Below are 16,652 nucleotides of genomic sequence, written 5' to 3' on the forward strand. Positions count from 1 at the left end.
ATTAATAATAATATTAAAATAATTATAAATAAATTATAATTTGCAACAAAATGTATGATTAACTAAATTCAATAACACACTAATTGCAAAATGTAAGTATTCAAATATTTTTAATATTAATACTAATAAATGATTTTAAAATTATTAAAAAAATTCTTTCCATATTATCAAATTTGAAAAGCTCCTAAATTTAGGCTAAAAGGCATGAAGGTTCCCCAGATATAATGAAAGTTGTTGTGTATTGATATCGAGGATTAATGAAGATTTGGTTGTATCAATAATCATATCAATGTTAGGAAGAGGATATCATTACAAAAATAGTGCACATCTTTTTTAGATTATATTATAATCTATAACAAAAAGTATAATCAATTAATTCTAGAGAAAAACTACTAATTAAAAATCGTTGTCATGAAAAAAAATTAAAAAATACTAACATTAACTTTTTAATATTAATATAAATAAATAATTATTAAATTATTAAAAAAATCTTTTAAGTTCATCAAATTTGAAAAATCTTATAGAAAAAAAAAATAAAAAATAAAAAAAATTATAACTTTTTATTATTATAGTATTTACTTTGGAATGGTCCATTTCCATATATGAGAAGGAATCAATGTTGAGAGCAATTTCATGAACAGTCCATTTCTTACTGTAATTCAAATAATTTTTTCTCTGACAATCAAATCTAGTAAATTGTAAAGCACTGCATACCAATTCGAGAATTCCCAAGCTTATGGGATTAAAAAATAGATCTGCGCTATCTTTTCCAAGGCATTTGCATTGCGATATTACTACTACAACTCTACCGACATTCGATGGGAAATCGCAAACCCGATGGGCAAAATGGTCTCCGTCAACTGACGTTTGCACTGAGCTAATGTGGGTCACCACGGAATTGTGCCGGTTTACGATTAAATGAGGGGAAGGGAGAGGGTCGTTACAGAATCCCCAGCCCATCTACACACCCAATTCGAATTCGTTTCAATTCATCTTTACCCTGTCAAAAATATCTATTTTCTATCCGTCCCGTATCTATTCTCTAACCATCCCGTGTCCGCAGGCGACCGGCACTGCACGGCCCCCGCTATTTCTCCGCGCTGCTTCATTCAGTCTGTCTCTACATCGATTGGATCCGCCGACCTATAAAAAGCCCAAAATTAAAAGAAGCTTTGCCCTCCCGAATCACATTCAATTGGAGCCTCAGAAGACTTGGTTTTGGTTTTACTGAATTCCCATCAATTGACGTGCTTTTCTGATGGCGAGCTCCAGGCAACAGCGAAGTCCAGACAGCAGCCCGCGGTCGGAGGACGAATTGGGGGCTCATGCGTATAGCAATCCGGATGGGTCGGTGAAAGAGCAAGATCGGTTCCTACCCATTGCCAATGTCAGCCGAATTATGAAAAAAGCCCTTCCTGCCAATGCAAAAATATCGAAAGATGCCAAGGAGACGGTGCAGGAATGTGTATCTGAATTCATCAGTTTTATCACCGGAGAAGCCTCTGACAAGTGTCAGAGAGAAAAGAGAAAGACAATAAACGGGGATGACCTTTTGTGGGCAATGGGGACTCTTGGATTTGAGAACTATGTAGACCCACTCAAGGTTTACCTGCAGAAGTACAGAGAACTTGAAGGTGAAAAGACCTCCATGGCTAAACAGGGTGGAGCTGACCATGACCAATCTCCTAATTCTAAAGATGGTGCCTCTGCTAGTGGAAATGCTGGAAATGGGTCTGGTTCCAATCCTGCTGCTTCTAACTCTGGAGGTAGTTCTAAGTATAGTGGAAGCTACTATTCTTCTTATGGAGCCCCACAGATGTATGGGGGCCATCAGCAGCATCAGCAAATGTTGGCTGGGTCTTATCATCATCAGATGCATACCAAAACTTCCGCTGGTAACACCGGTGACCATCATCCTAGAGGGCAGTGGTAGGAAGATTTTGGGACATTCAATTTTTTTCTCTTTAAATTGTATATTGAGTAGTTGTTAATGCAGAGTGCTGGATTAATTGGCTATGAGACAAAAATTTTGTTTCCTGTTTTTCACTTTCTTCACCTGTCAGAATGTGATGCCAGAACACCTGGCCTGTTTGTTCTCTATATATACTTACTTCATGGGTATGTTATAAACTATGGAGAGGATGTAAATTTCTGATACATTAATTTTTCTAAAAAGTTGTACAGATCTAATTGGGGACTTATTGATGGTTTTTCAATTTTTATAAAATTAACTACCCTGCTCAAATTGCTTTACTGTGCATGGGTTAAACTTATTTTGCTTTTGGTGGACATGCTACGAGATGTGATACAACATCTCTATTTCTTTTCTTACTATTGGACTTTCTGCATAAGGAAATGAAAATCTTGTAGAATCCAGTATTTTGGGTTCATATGGCTTATCTGACAAGGGTCCTCTTGATTTGCTAAACCGCCCTTTCTGTCAGGACTTGTAGATCTAGCCTATATTATGTTTCTGACAAAACAGTGTTGGTGTCTACTAGTGAACTAATAGATGGTGAATTGGGTTGCTTTGTATACATCCTATGGACGTATCATTAACTGATATGAAAATGTATATTTCTGTTACATTAAATATTCAAGAAATCAAGAACCTCAATTTGAGTTCTGTACACTTTAAATATTTCCAAAGTGATCCTGGTGCCCAAGTCGCTTTCTTGTATTATTGGTTCATCTCATTTTGCTCTTAAATTGCATTTTTAGATAATTTTCTGGCCTGTTTCATTCTGGCAAGCTGATTCATTGTGATTTGACTCTAAGAATCTGTGCTGTTGTAGTCAGTGGGAGAAATGAGATTTAAGGTCGCTCAAGTCTTTGCATGGACGTGAAGTACTTTCTGTGAAATGTTGGATTCTTGGATCATGTACAACTAGAAATTCTAAGAGTCTCATGGATCTGGAAATTCAGTGAACTAATAAAAACTAGTTGTATTTGATATCTGACTTGATTCCTTGCCACTTATCCTTTGACCTTTCCTGTATTTCGTTAAGAAAGTTTCTGTTTTCATCGATGGGTAATACTAATAACCAGATTGATTTAAGGTCAATTCAAACAAAAAAAGTATTAACAGAAATGAAGTATGCATGAATTTTTTTTCTTGTCTATTGATTGTTTTGAAGAGAACAAGTCTAACAGTCTCCTCACTCTTGAAATTTAGTAAACAGATAAAGATCTAGTAAATTCATCAAATTAGATCCTTTGGAATCTGCTGCTCTACTCTCTGGTAGGTGCAATTCATTTTGCTTTTTTGGACACTCCTTGGATACAAACGTATAATATGGTTAATTCTATACTGAAACTGATGTTTTTGCAGTCCACAAAAATGAGTAAAAGGCATCAGGTAAAAACTGTGTATGTTTGTTTCTTTTGGTCTTTGGTGCACAGGACATGGCCTGATTTGAACTCATATCTACATTAGATTATATGGACTTATCTAATATCCCTTGCATGGCCCCTTGACTTTCTACACTGCCATTTCTCTCTAGACTTGTAGATCTATTTTATTTTATGTTTCTGACAACATAATCTTGGTCAATCACGAATTGAGGAAAGGATGTATGAATCATTTTGGTTTCTGTGATGTCTGTGCTCCAATGTTATTTAGGTGATGCGTGTGCTCCATGCATTTACCATGTTATGGGTTCTACCTATTTTCCTTATAGAATAACATCTTTTAGTGAGAAACAAATATTTGAATGTCAAATGTTATTTAGGCGATGCCTGTGCTCCAGTGTGTTTACCATGTTATGGGTTTTACCTATTTTGCTTATAGAATAACATCTTTTAGTGAGAAACAAATATTTGGATGTAAACTCTGGAGGAAATTTCTAGATTAGTTCTGGGCTTGTTGCACTCTTGGCCTGTTTGAATTCCGAGGGTAAAATGAGGATGTGTATGCTGATTTGTGTTGTTTTAATCAATGCGTGGAATTGTGAGATACGTTTGAAGGTCAGATGGAATTATTTGAGAGGTGAAGTAATGTGCATGAGATGACAGCTTTCATTATCTTTGATCCTTGTGCTCAAGTTTCTTTACTATTTTATAGATTCAACTAATTTTGATTTGAGAATTACATGTTTAAGAGTAGTACTGGATCTGCTCAACTTTGAGTAATCTGATCTCTTGTCATTTGTTCTTTTAGGTCAACTTTGAGAATTAGTTAAGAGGGTGTGCTGTTAAGTCAATGGGTATAGCCCAGATAGATTTAAAGTTAGTTTAAAATCTTTTAACAGATGTGAGGTGCTGTGCTTGAGATGTAAATTTTCATTATCTTTAATCCTTCTGCTAAATACATTTTTCTTTTAGATTAGTTTTAGGCCTGTTGGACTTCGGATAATCCGTGTCCTTGTTAGCCCTTAGCTGTTTTTTGTTAAGGGGCTGCATTTTTTAACTTATAGGTCTTCTATTTTTTGTGCAGATTCTTTTATTTTTTTCGATCCGTTCTCATTCCCTATTGATTGATTTAGAGAGAGACTCCGGAAATTTCAGAAAAAAATAAATAAATCTTGGAAAGTCTAATGATATCTGTGTTCTGTTTCGGGTTCAACTCATTAGGCTTTTTCTGGGCATAAAATGTTTGACTTCTTTTGTACCTGTTGCATTCTTTTTTTTTTTTTTCCAATTCTTCGGTTTTTTCTTCATTGCTAATTTTCTTTTTAATACCCTGTGCTGTTGTAACTGACGGGTGAAACTATATGGATTTTAAGGTCACACAAATTTAACGAGTGTGATGTACACTGTTAAAGATGTCATATATTTTACCATACTAAGTTTGTCTGTATAATACAAAATCCATATTACAGGAAATTTGTATCTGGTCTAATCTAATTTGTCTTTCTATAGACCTGTGGGAATGATTTGGGTTATGAGTTAGCATGTTTTAGATTCTTTATGTCTCTTCTCTGGAGACTGATTGCTTGTCACTAATTCTTTGATAAGAGTCTGTGCTCTTGTAATCAATGGGTGTAATGAGATGGCTTTTAAAGTTGCGTAAAGTCTGTGAGCAGTTGTGAAAATTGCACATGAGATGTTATATTCGTTGATGTTATCTGTGAGAATGCTGAATAGCCAAATTGCTTCTAACTAGTTCTTTGCTGTTTTTCCCTAGAGTCTGATCTGCTGCAATCAATGGCTGTAACTGGGCAGATTTTAATGTTGCCCAAGTCTGTGAGCAGTTCTCAAGCAATCTATGTGAGATGTGAGATTGCTTGATCTTAGCTTTCAGAATGTTTTTTCCTTCCCTATTGGTTGATTTTGAGAGACACATTGCATACTGATAAAACTCTATATATACTGTATCGGGCTTGCATGGACTTATATGTTTTGCCTTTGTATAGCCCTCTTTTTGCTTTTGAATAGGCCTCTTCATATAGAATAGATATAAGATGTCAAGGGCGGCTATCATTGTTTTTTTCTCTTTTTTCCTTTTTTTTGTTTTGTTTTGTTTCAGATGATATAGACTTTGTCTACTAGTAAACTACAAAGATTGAAGTAAAGGAGGGTTCTACTCTTGTTCGCAAGAGTTACATCAGATTAACCATTAAACTGTCTTACAGTTTTCCAAGTTTCAACAAATGCATTTGCTGTAGTTACCATCATTATTTTGTTGCCTGCTTGTTCCATCTTTTACATGTTATGTTTTCTATTATAGAATGACAGAAATCAAGAAAGCCTTCAAATGCATACTAAAGGAAAGATATTTCCTACGTTGCTCCCATCTAGTAGAATGGTTTGAAGGGTCCTACATGGAAGTCGTCACAAACTTTATGCTTTTTACTGTATTGAAAATCTTTGAAGTGCAGAGGCATCTTGGGTATGTGCAAGAGGAGACTATCTCGGCTTTGATGTAGCTGCTTTTCTGAGATCATTTGAAAATCCTTGTTTGTCACACTGCTTCCCTTAAATACAGTGGTATTATAAGATAAATCTCAGACATTTATTGTAGATTTTTTAAGGTTCTGTTGCCTTTGGACCTCGTCTATATAATAGCTTAGTTTTGGCATTTCAGCTGTTGATGCCGAATCTGCAGGTTTTGGAGCTCTTGAGAATGGCACCGCCAATCAAGAAATCCAAGTTCATCCCCAAGGTCTTTTACTAGGTGAGGCTTCTGATAATCCTTTGAACGTAGTTTTATCTATTCTAGAATTTGATAATGGATGCAAAAGGCTTGAAATTTTACATTGATAAGATATTTTGCAGAATGAGTCCCCTTAAAAAATACATTTCAAAATTGGGTGACTGTCTCGATCTGCCATAGTATTAGGTTAGATGTAGTCCTAAATCTAACCAAGGGTTTCTTTTTGTTGTGTTTTATTAATGCCATCCTCAAGCATAGACCTTGTTATGCCCATGATTCCTTGTCTTCTTCCCTTAGATTTGTGATTTTGTTGTGTTCAACCAAGCTCTCAAGATCCATGTCTAAGTTGAATTTCTAGAGCTATCCTTGCCTTGTTGGCCTTTCTTGAACCCTTTAGCTTCCACAATGAGAGTCATTTGTGTTGAACTTGATATGTTTATTCTACTTAACCACATAAGCGTGTATGTCGAAATGAATTTTTCAAAATATCTCAAGGAGTCCATAGACTCTAGGTTGGTGAGATGTGTCATGTTCAACCTAATACTTTTGTATATGATAGAAAAGAAAGGGGAAAAGAAAGACCCAAGCCAATGAAATGAATCTTATATAGTGCTCTCCATCACACCTTCATTTGAGCAAGAAGAGGATGAATGTGCGCTAAATAAGCTTGAGAAACTATTAATGGCCTCCAAGGATCCTCTTGATGTGCTCTTTGTGGTGTAGTGATGGTGGAACGTGGATGCTTCTCAAACCTATAGCATAACCTAGCAATGGAGAGATTTTTATTTTGGTTTGCAGAGGGTTAGATTTATTGACTTTTTGGATAGAAGGTGGACAGTTGAGATTTAATTAGAAGATCGATGGTGGAGGACTCATGAGGGGTTAAGGTTAATGAGAGGATATCCAATGGCATCACTAAATTGATGGATTTGGGAGGAGAGGATTGAAGAATGATTAAGGGTTATATTGTGTTTGACCAAATCTAATGGTGAAGGATGAGTCATTTCACTCGTGTGAGGGATGCATGGGGAAGAGGGACCAAGGACAAGTGCCTTCTTACATGTGTAAGGGGTCGCATGTTGAAGACAAAGGGTTAGAATAACTAAATGGCTTTGTCAATGTCTCACGAGGTTAAGGAATAAGAAGATCTCCAGTTCCTTGTCGAGGCACCAAAAATGAGATAAGTTCAATATCTTGTTGGGGCATTGGCAATTGTAAAAGTTTGATATTGAGGTATCAAAAAAACAAGTCTAATACCTTGTTGGTGTATTGAAAAAATATGAAGTTTGATGCATTGTTGAGGTATAAAAAAGGATGAAGTTTGGTACCTTGCTAGGATATTGGGGATAAAAAAAGGGTAAGCTCTAAAAAAGGAATAAACATTAAGGATAAAAATAAATGGACAAGGGATGGTAGAAAAGGTTGATTGAATAATTGTCTTTATTTAATTAATGCTTAGGATAGAATGAAGTCAAGTGTAGTAGGGTGTAGCTAATTTCAGGTGTTCACTTTTTCACTTATTTGATATGGTGTCACAACTAAGAGAAGTGGCATTGCATAAAAAACAATACAACATAGTTGCTAGAAAGTGAGTAAGGCATAGTGGCATGGTGCCTTAGTCACTAGAAGGATGTGAGTGGCAAGGAGGGAGATTGATATGCTTCCTTAAGAGGATACGTGAATTCAAGGAACACGAGTGTGGCCTTGAAATGGATGGGAGGATTATAATATAGAAGAAAGAAGAAATCACAAGGATAGAAAAAATGATGGTTGCATTAGGATGAGAATGATGGATGATTGAGAGAATGGAGTAGGATAGTCATTTTGCATTGGTGACAACAACTTTTTTTTGATATTGCAGTTGACATTATGCAATAAGGAATAAGGAGCAAAGGCGATGATGTGACAAAGTGTGTAAGGATTAACCCAAAGTAAAAATCACATGCAAGCATGTCTTATGACACCATGATATGGGAGATCAAATGATAGATGTAAACAATGAAAACACACACAAGAAAAATCAACCATACACAATGAACCAAAAGAAAACCAAGATTGTCCCTAGCTAAGTTTAAAACCAATTGATTGATTGATGAGGAGGATATCAATGTTAATGATAAAAACAATGTATATCCTTAGATTGTGTTGTTAATGATAAGAACAACACTAGGATTGGGAAAAATATATCTTGATAAAAATAATGTAATTTGGACCAGGGGTTTGCAACAAGGCTTGTAATAAACTAATGGGTGCTTTTGGATGATGTTCTAGATTATTGAATTGGATTGCATGGGTTAGGATTGCTTAGATTTGAAAAATTGATTTGGAAAGATTTGGATTTCTTGTGAGATGATAATTAGTTTCAGGGTTATTTAGGGAGGTTGAAAGGTCATTTAAGATAGGCGAATGGGATGGAAGGGTTGTTAGACTTGTGTGAATATTGTCATTGTTTTCATTGATGTCAAACCTAGTTATTCAGTTAGGACTGGATGTGGTACGTTGTTGGAAGTTGGTTGAGAATCAATGGAAGAAAGGTATGAGATATGTAGTAGTAAAGAATAGATGGTCTACATGAGTTATTTTTGAAAGATCTTTATCTCTTGAATCTTGTGTTGTACTCATTTTGGTTCATATCTTATTCCACTATAAGCTATGTGAGGTTTGGTATCAGTGGTAGCAGTCATATCAATTGTGTATGTATTGTATCTATTATGATTTACGTTTCGACATTTGCAGTATTTGTGGCATCTGTATCTTAGAGTTAGGAGTTGTTGTGCTTGGAGTTTGTGCTTATGGGTCTGATAGACCCTTGCTTTGTCCAGGTAATTAAGGTGTATGCGCTGGTAAATGAAATGAGTGAAGGAAGTGTGTAGGAGATCAAGTGAAGGACGAGTTTGTTATCATGTTTTTGGTCAAGGCTTTATTGGATAGCGTGTTGATTCGAGCAGCTTATTTTTGTGTAAATCATTTGTGTTTGGCCAACATATTATCTCGGTGTATGAGCTTTCTGGTATATCTGTGTGTGTGCATGCGCGCACACACACACATTTAGTAGATGTGAGGATATGATGGATAAGTGTGCAACTTGTGTATGATTTAGCAGAGTCAGAGGTGTGCGAGTTATAGATAGCAAAGCAGTTGCAGTAAGAGAACCAGTTTTATGAGTGAAGGACTATATAGAAGAGTCAAAATGTAGACAGTGTTGCAGTAATCCTTTACCAGATCTACTACAAATGATTAGTTTGGCAGAAGTGGTGCACTAATCCCTTACCAAACTTGTTGTAGGTAATTGTGGACAATAATACAGTGATCCTTTACCAAATCTGCTTTGAGTTTTGTGAGTTGTTATCTAAGCTTAATTTGGAGTTGACCCCATGCATTAGAAAATGCAATTTTCTTCAATTCAACTTCTTTCTATTGTAGTGAGTATTTCAGCAGTGAGTTATCCGACAATGAACCATCCTTTTGTAAACACCATATAACTAGTTATATTATCTTGAGAGCTAACACTCTTTGTAGTTTTTCCCATTTGGGTTTTCCACATAAATTTCGGTGCTTTATTTGTTGTTGTGTTATTTCCTTATCATGCATTTGTTGTTTCATGTAGATGGGCTTCATTGATGAAATTGATATATCAGTATAAGTTTTAGAAATTGTGGGAATATTGATTTACCCTCCCTCTCAGTATTTCAGTCTATCCAACCAATTCAACAATTGGTATTAGAGCCTTGGTCCCTTGCTTGAGGGAGATCCTTGTTGGTTGAATCATGGCACCGATGGGTATGACTGGAGAATATCAGTTGGATGAAGAATTACAAACAACTCTTGAAGATCTGGAAAGTGTTGAGTCTAAGAATGAGGAATTGAAAGAGAATGTGAAGGTAGCGAATGAATGTGTGCAGAAGCTGAGAGAATAAATCTAGAATTTCAAGTTGAGACATAAGAAAATTAACAATCAGCTGAAGCATGCGAATGAAACCATTAAAGAATTGATGCAAAAGATTGAGGAGAAGAACAAGATAGAGGAAAATCCTAAAGAAATCAATCAAACTGAAGACTGAAGAATGTGAGAAGCTAGAACAAGAAGTGAAGAAGTTGAAGGCAGAAAGTAAGGTTCTTGATAGCAGTAAAATCTTGGAAGATTTGATTAGCATGCAAAAAGCTCATTTAGACAAGTCTGGACTTGGATTTCAGACCGATAAATGTTCAAATTAGAATGACAAAGACAAAGGCAAAGAGGTTAAGGCAAAAGCAGAGAAGAAATCAGAAGATGCAAGCAAGACCCGAAAATCCGAGATTTAATGCAAGGAGACTACTGGTTTGTCAGCGAAATGCACAAAGGTACCCATCATTTAATGGTTATTGTTTTCAATGCAATAAATCTAGTCATAAGGCTGCAAATTGTAGAAGCATTCAGTGTTACAATTGCAAGAGGTTTGGTCATAAAGCAAATTACTGTAAAAACCATGCTATGAGTCAGAATCATAATCCGGTTGAAGCAAAGAAGGTGAATAATAACTTTCATGGATATTGTCACATGCAATGGTTATGGTCATAAAGCTAAACAGTGCAGATCTTGACTGCATTTAGTAAAATCAGTGCAAAAGAACATCAGTTGTTACAAGTGCAAACAATTCGGACATTATGCTAATTAGTGCAAAAATGAAAATATGGAAAAGTCTACTGAGAAGAATGTGATGAAGACTAATGAATCAAATAAAAAGGAAGTTTTGGTTTGGAGAAAGAATGAGGTGAATAGTGGAAGTGAGCCTAGTGTACCGAAATTTGGTGCAAACACTTCTTCCTCCGATAATTAAGCATATTGCTTCGATTCAAAGGGACTCTTTAAAGACAATATTTTGGTCCCCTGTTTTGAGTTGATTCATGTCATCAGTCCGACATGACTATGTTGGAGATGCTATTCGGTAATTCAATATGTTTGCTGACATCATCGATAAGACACTTTTTGGCGGCAAAACCCTAAAAGAGATTTTTGGCAAGGTAAGTATCGACATTTGAGACTATTTTTTTTATCATGATAATAGTAGTGCTTGAAGAGGTTGTGTGTAGTTGAAGAGAAAAGAGCAGAAAAGCAGAGCTAATAGTCATGGAAGCCAAGATGATCGTCGAAGAATCGCGTAGTGAAGATTTTCAGATTGCAGAGAAGGTATGCCTAGATGAAATTAAAATTAACCCTAAAAAGATTAGAAAGGTGGAAAAGAGTCTAAGTGAAGTAGATTTGTAGAAGATTAAGGAATTTGATCATAAAGGATTAAATCTATGGATTGAGTTTCCCTGGTTTAACAATGAGGAGATGATCAAAGTATTACTGTCATGTGCAGAATGATTGCATCGTGTTGGATAAACCCTATCCAATCACGAAGGAGATTGTTTCAACTGTTATTGGTTTATGCAACAATAGATCTATCCTAACCAGTGCGACATGTGATCAAAGAGCATTGTTGATCAACAAAATTATCAGTCTCGTTGTAAGGTATGTTGCGTATGGTATTTCTTACAAGATTTATTTCATAAATAAGGAAGGTTCTACTTTGGTTATTGTTGTATACATGGCACATATGCTTGTTATGGAAGACAGAGTATTCCACTTGTGTGAATTATTAAAGAATCTATTAATAGAGAACATCAAGATGACAAAAGAGAAAAGTTATCCCTTTCGGTTTGAATCATTGCTTGTGTGTGGCTATGTATTCTTTGGGATCCCTTTGAGCTAAAGAGAATGTGATATTGGAATATGGAGCCCTGATTGCTAGACAAATCTTTCGATATTTAAATGGATTGAATAAGAGAGAAGATGCATGTGATACTTATTTCAAATCATTTATGGATATGTGGTGTATCGGTCCGATATCCCCTGCTACCGATTTAGCTCAGGAGGGTTCTTCCTCCAAAAAGAGAAAAAGGAAAGAAATTGTGCCTACCAGTGCCTTGGAATCTAAGATGCAAAAGAAGGATCAAAAGGAGGAAGACATTGTTGTGATTGAAGATCCGAAATCTCGTGTGGCTAAGGGAGAAGTGGTTGTTGCAGAGCAAAAAACAAAACTATTTAAATCTGATGATCAGTCTAATTTGCTGGAAATCATTGGTAGTGTAGATGGAATAAAGAAGATTGAAAAAAATGTGGCATACTTCTGTTGAGGCAGATAGAATTGAGAACATCTTGATAGATCAGTTGCTCTGGAACAATATTAAGTTTGAAGATGTTAGTGATGCGCTTCCGGAATCCCTATCTAAGATAGTTAATGAGAAATTGATTGTGCAACCTGATAGTGTAGAAGATTCAGTGGAAGATGATAATGATATACAAAGTATGTTGGAGAAATACAGTGATGCACAAAGGACTATATCCGAATGCATAAATGAAATGTGAGTTTGTATCGTTAGTGCTAGCAAAGTTTACCGGTATTGTCTTTCATGGCCAACTATTGCAGTGAAGCATAGAGCAAAGATTGAAGCTGCTAAAGAAGAACTATGTTCTTGGGTAAGTCATTTGACTTTCTAAGTGACTAGGATGGAAAACAAATAAAAAAGGTAAATTCTCTTCAGGCTAAATTGTTATTGTTGCAAAGGCAAAGGGAATATTATGTGAGTGTTTTCTGGAAGGTGAAGGAGATTGTTGAAGCAAAATTGGAACATTTCTCAACATTGCTTAATAGTGCAGTTGAGTATGAGTAGAATCCATCTGCTCTAGATAGTTTCTCTCATATTGTTGACATGTTGGTGGAACGCAAAAAATTATCTTTTAGTATTAAATTGACTATGCACTCCTGGGAGGTTCTTCCGAAACTGAAGGAAAAGTACAAACAAATGTTTCAGAAGAAGAGCAATTAAGGAACTTTTTTTGCTTACATTTTTCGACTTTTTCTTTTGTTTGTCATGAATTGAAGGCACCCTTTGTCATTGTTTTCAAAGGGGGAGGGAAATAGAAATTGAGAGTAATAGAATATGGAAGTAAAATAGAGATAGGTAGAGTAATGGAGATATCAGTCATATGAGTAAGGGGGAGTTTCATGCATTATTCTTTTTGGGATGTTTTGCCATTAATGATAAAGGGGGAGATTGTTAGACTTGTGTGAATATTGTTATTGTTGTCATTGATGTCAAACTTGGTTATATGGTTAGGACCAGATGTGGTATGCAACTGGAAGCAATTTTGGTATTGTTGGTCGAGCATCAATGGAATAAAGGTATGAGATATGAAGCAATAGAGCATAGATGACCTACTGAAGTTATTTCTAGAAGATCTTGATCTTCAAAATCCTGTGTTGTGGTCATTTTGGTTTATATCATGTTCCAGTCTCAATTGTGTGAGGTTCAATATCAGTGGTAGCAGCCATATCAGATGTGTATCTGTCATTATTTATGTTCTGACATTTGTGGTATCTAAACTGAAGGAAAAGTACAAACAAATGTTTCAGAAGAAGAGCAGTTAAGGAACTTTTTTTGCTTACATTTTTTGCCTTTTTCTTTTGTTTGTCATGAATTGAAGGCACCCTTTGTCATTGTTTTCAAAGGGGGAGGGAAATAGAAATGGAGAGTAATAGAATATGGAAGTAAAATAGAGATAGGTAGAGTAATGGAGATATCAGTCATATGAGTAAGGGGGAGTTTCATGCATTATTCTTTTTGGGATGTTTTACCATTAATGATAAAGAGGGAGATTGTTAGACTTGTGTGAATATTGTTATTGTTGTCATTGATGTCAAACTTGGTTATATGGTTAGGACCAGATGTGGTATGCAACTGGAAGCAATTTTGGTATTGTTGGTCGAGCATCAATGGAATAAAGGTATGAGATATGAAGCAATAGAGCATAGATGACCTACTGAAGTTATTTCTAGAAGATCTTCATCTTCAAAATCCTATGTTGTGGTCATTTTGGTTTATATCATGTTCCAGTCTCAGTTGTGTGAGGTTCAATATCAGTGGTAACAACCATATCAGATGTGTATCTGTCATTATTTATGTTCTGACATTTGTGGTATCTATATCTTGGAGTTGGGAGTTGTTGTGCTTGGAGTTTTGTGCTTATGGGTTCGTAGCTATGGGTCTGGTAGACCCCTGTTTTGTCCCGATAATTAAGGTGTATGCATCAATAAATGAAATGTGTGAAGGAAGCGTGTAGGAGATCAAGTGAAGGCCAACTTTATTATTCAATTTTTTGGTCAGGGCTTTATTGGATAACGTGTTGATCTGAGCAACTTATTATTGTGTAAATAATTTGTTTGGCCGACATATTATCTCAGAGTATGAGCTTTCTGGTATATATATGTATGCATTTAGTAGACGCGAGGATATGATGGATAAGAGTGCAGCTTGTATATGATTTAGCAAAGTTAGAGGTGTGTGAGTTGTAGATAGCAAATAAGTTACAGTAAGAGAAGCAATTTTATGAGGGAAGGAGTATATAGAAGAGTCAAAGTGCAGACAATGTTGCAGTAATCCTTTATCGGATCTGTTGCAAATGATTGTTTTGACAGAAGTGGTGTAGTAATCCCTTATCAGACTTGCTGCAAGTAATTGTGGATAGTGGTACAGTGATCCTTTACTGGATATGTTGTGAGTTTTGTGAGTTGTTATTTGAGCTTAATCTAGAACCGACCCCATGCATTAGGAGATGCAATTTTTCTTAGTTCAACTCCTTTCTATTTTAGTGAGCATTTCGACAGTGAGCCACCCTTTTGTAAACACCATATAACTAGTTATATTATCTTGAGAGCTAACACTCTTTGTGATTTTTCCCATTTGGGTTCTCCACATATAAAATTCGGTGTTCTATTTGTTGTTGTGTTATTTCTTTATTTTGCATTTGTTGTTTCATGTAGATGGTCTTAATTGATGAAATTGATATATTAGTAAAAGTTTTAGAAATTGTGGGAATATTGATTCATCCCCCTCCCCCCTCCTCTGCCCCCTCTTATTATTCCAGTCTATTCAACCAATTCAACAAGGGCATTAAGGGAGATTGGAAGGTTGTTTAGGATAGCGGGATGAGATTGGAAGATTAAAACCAATAACAAGGGAGAATCAAGCTCATGGACAAGGATGAAACAATAGAGGATCGACTTAGCTAAGAGATAGGGGAGGAGTGGATGGGAGATAAGAAATAGGGAGACTACTAGATGAAGGATATGAGATAGGTGGATGATTGGAAGGAACTCTAAGAATTATGTTGTGTAAGCATAACATGCTCCATCCTATATGGGTTTCAGTGGATAAAGTAGAGGAATTGCAAAAGAGTTAGGTTTTCATTGTTGAAAGCATACTTGGATATTTTTCCCCTATCCTTATTAGGATCAAAAAGAGGGTGGATGGAGTGGATATGATGTGATAATATCGATAGATAGGATGATGGGATAGTTAAAGTGGAAGAAGTTTTCCCTCAAGTGTAAGGTGCTAGCAAAAGAGGGGTTTATGTATGATGCATATTTTCTAGGGTTTTAACACGGTACTTGCCCAAGGCACCACAAGAAGTGGTTTTCACTATTGGATGAATGAATTCTCTTTACTTTTCCTTTATATTTAATTTTTCATAGTTTGGAATAAGGTGTATGAAAGTGGGGTGGAAGATAATGATTAAGATGAAGGATATTGTGATTCGAAAGATAGTAGATGTGGGATAGCAAGATGGACTCAATTGCATGTTTTTGTGGATAGTATTTCTTATTAAATAACCTAGTGCTATGTATCATGGAAATTATTGTGGTGTTCATGGATATTGGTGAATGCTACCAAGGAAGATAAAATGAATGAAAGGAGGATGGATGAGGACCAATGTGAAAGCTTGGATTAAGGGATGGGATGGTGGATGGAGTTTAATCGAAGGATGGGGTGATGGTATTATGAGGGAATGTTGTTAGAACCAACATTGGCACACACTATGTGTTAGACAACTTAGATAACCAAAGGACAACTGAGAGGGGGGGTGAATCAGTTATCACCGGATTATAGAACTTTAAGCATTCAAATCCTTATTACCAGAACACATAAACCCAATACCGGAAGGTATAAACCAAATACCGAAATAACTGATATAGTAAGTAAACATAAGCATAAATCATAGAATAGTTATCATCCATCCATAACACATAACACCAATATTTGTATGTGGAAAACCCGGTAAAGGGAAAAACCACAATGGGAAGCCTACCCACAGTTAGATAATACTTCTGCAGTATGTGATTACAAAATGAAGGGGCTACACATGTAGGAAGGCCAATAGCCTAGAGTGCACTTCTCATCACAAAAGGAGTCTCACTGACTATAGAAAACATCAGACTACAATCTGGAATGAAGATTGAACTACAAGTATAGCATCTCCTACGCCTAAGTACAGTTCCGATTAAGCTCAATACCGGAGGCCTTAAACCTCTTCCACAAACCCAATTCGATCACCTATGATTGACCAAAACCTCTACATATTATTATAACATTATTTGCATGCAGATAATCCTATATCCCATAACCCATGATCTACAAAGAGAGTTTACATCATATTTATACCAACCCGGGACCCAAAAAATTAGGTCGGCCACCT

At 35.9% G+C, this 16,652-nt stretch overlaps 1 protein-coding gene across 1 annotated transcript; it reads left to right on the top strand.

Annotated features, from left to right (window-relative positions):
• The first annotated feature begins 828 nt into the window (after positions 1–828).
• On the top strand, positions 829–2,190 carry LOC131046442 (nuclear transcription factor Y subunit B-3). The gene has a single exon (XM_057980195.2). The coding sequence runs from the start codon at positions 1,259–1,261 to the stop codon at positions 1,931–1,933; it is 675 nt and encodes a 224-aa protein (XP_057836178.1). The 5' UTR covers positions 829–1,258; the 3' UTR covers positions 1,934–2,190.
• The last annotated feature ends 14,462 nt before the right edge of the window (positions 2,191–16,652 follow it).

The sequence above is a fragment of the Cryptomeria japonica genome, chromosome 10 (genome assembly GCF_030272615.1).
Source record: "Cryptomeria japonica chromosome 10, Sugi_1.0, whole genome shotgun sequence".
NCBI classification, from domain to species: domain Eukaryota; kingdom Viridiplantae; phylum Streptophyta; class Pinopsida; order Cupressales; family Cupressaceae; genus Cryptomeria; species Cryptomeria japonica.

Excerpts from the sequence above, each read along its gene's own strand:
- LOC131046442 (XM_057980195.2), top strand. The coding sequence starts at position 1,259 with ATGGCGAGCTCCAGGCAACAGCGAAGTCCAGACAGCAGCCCGCGGTCG.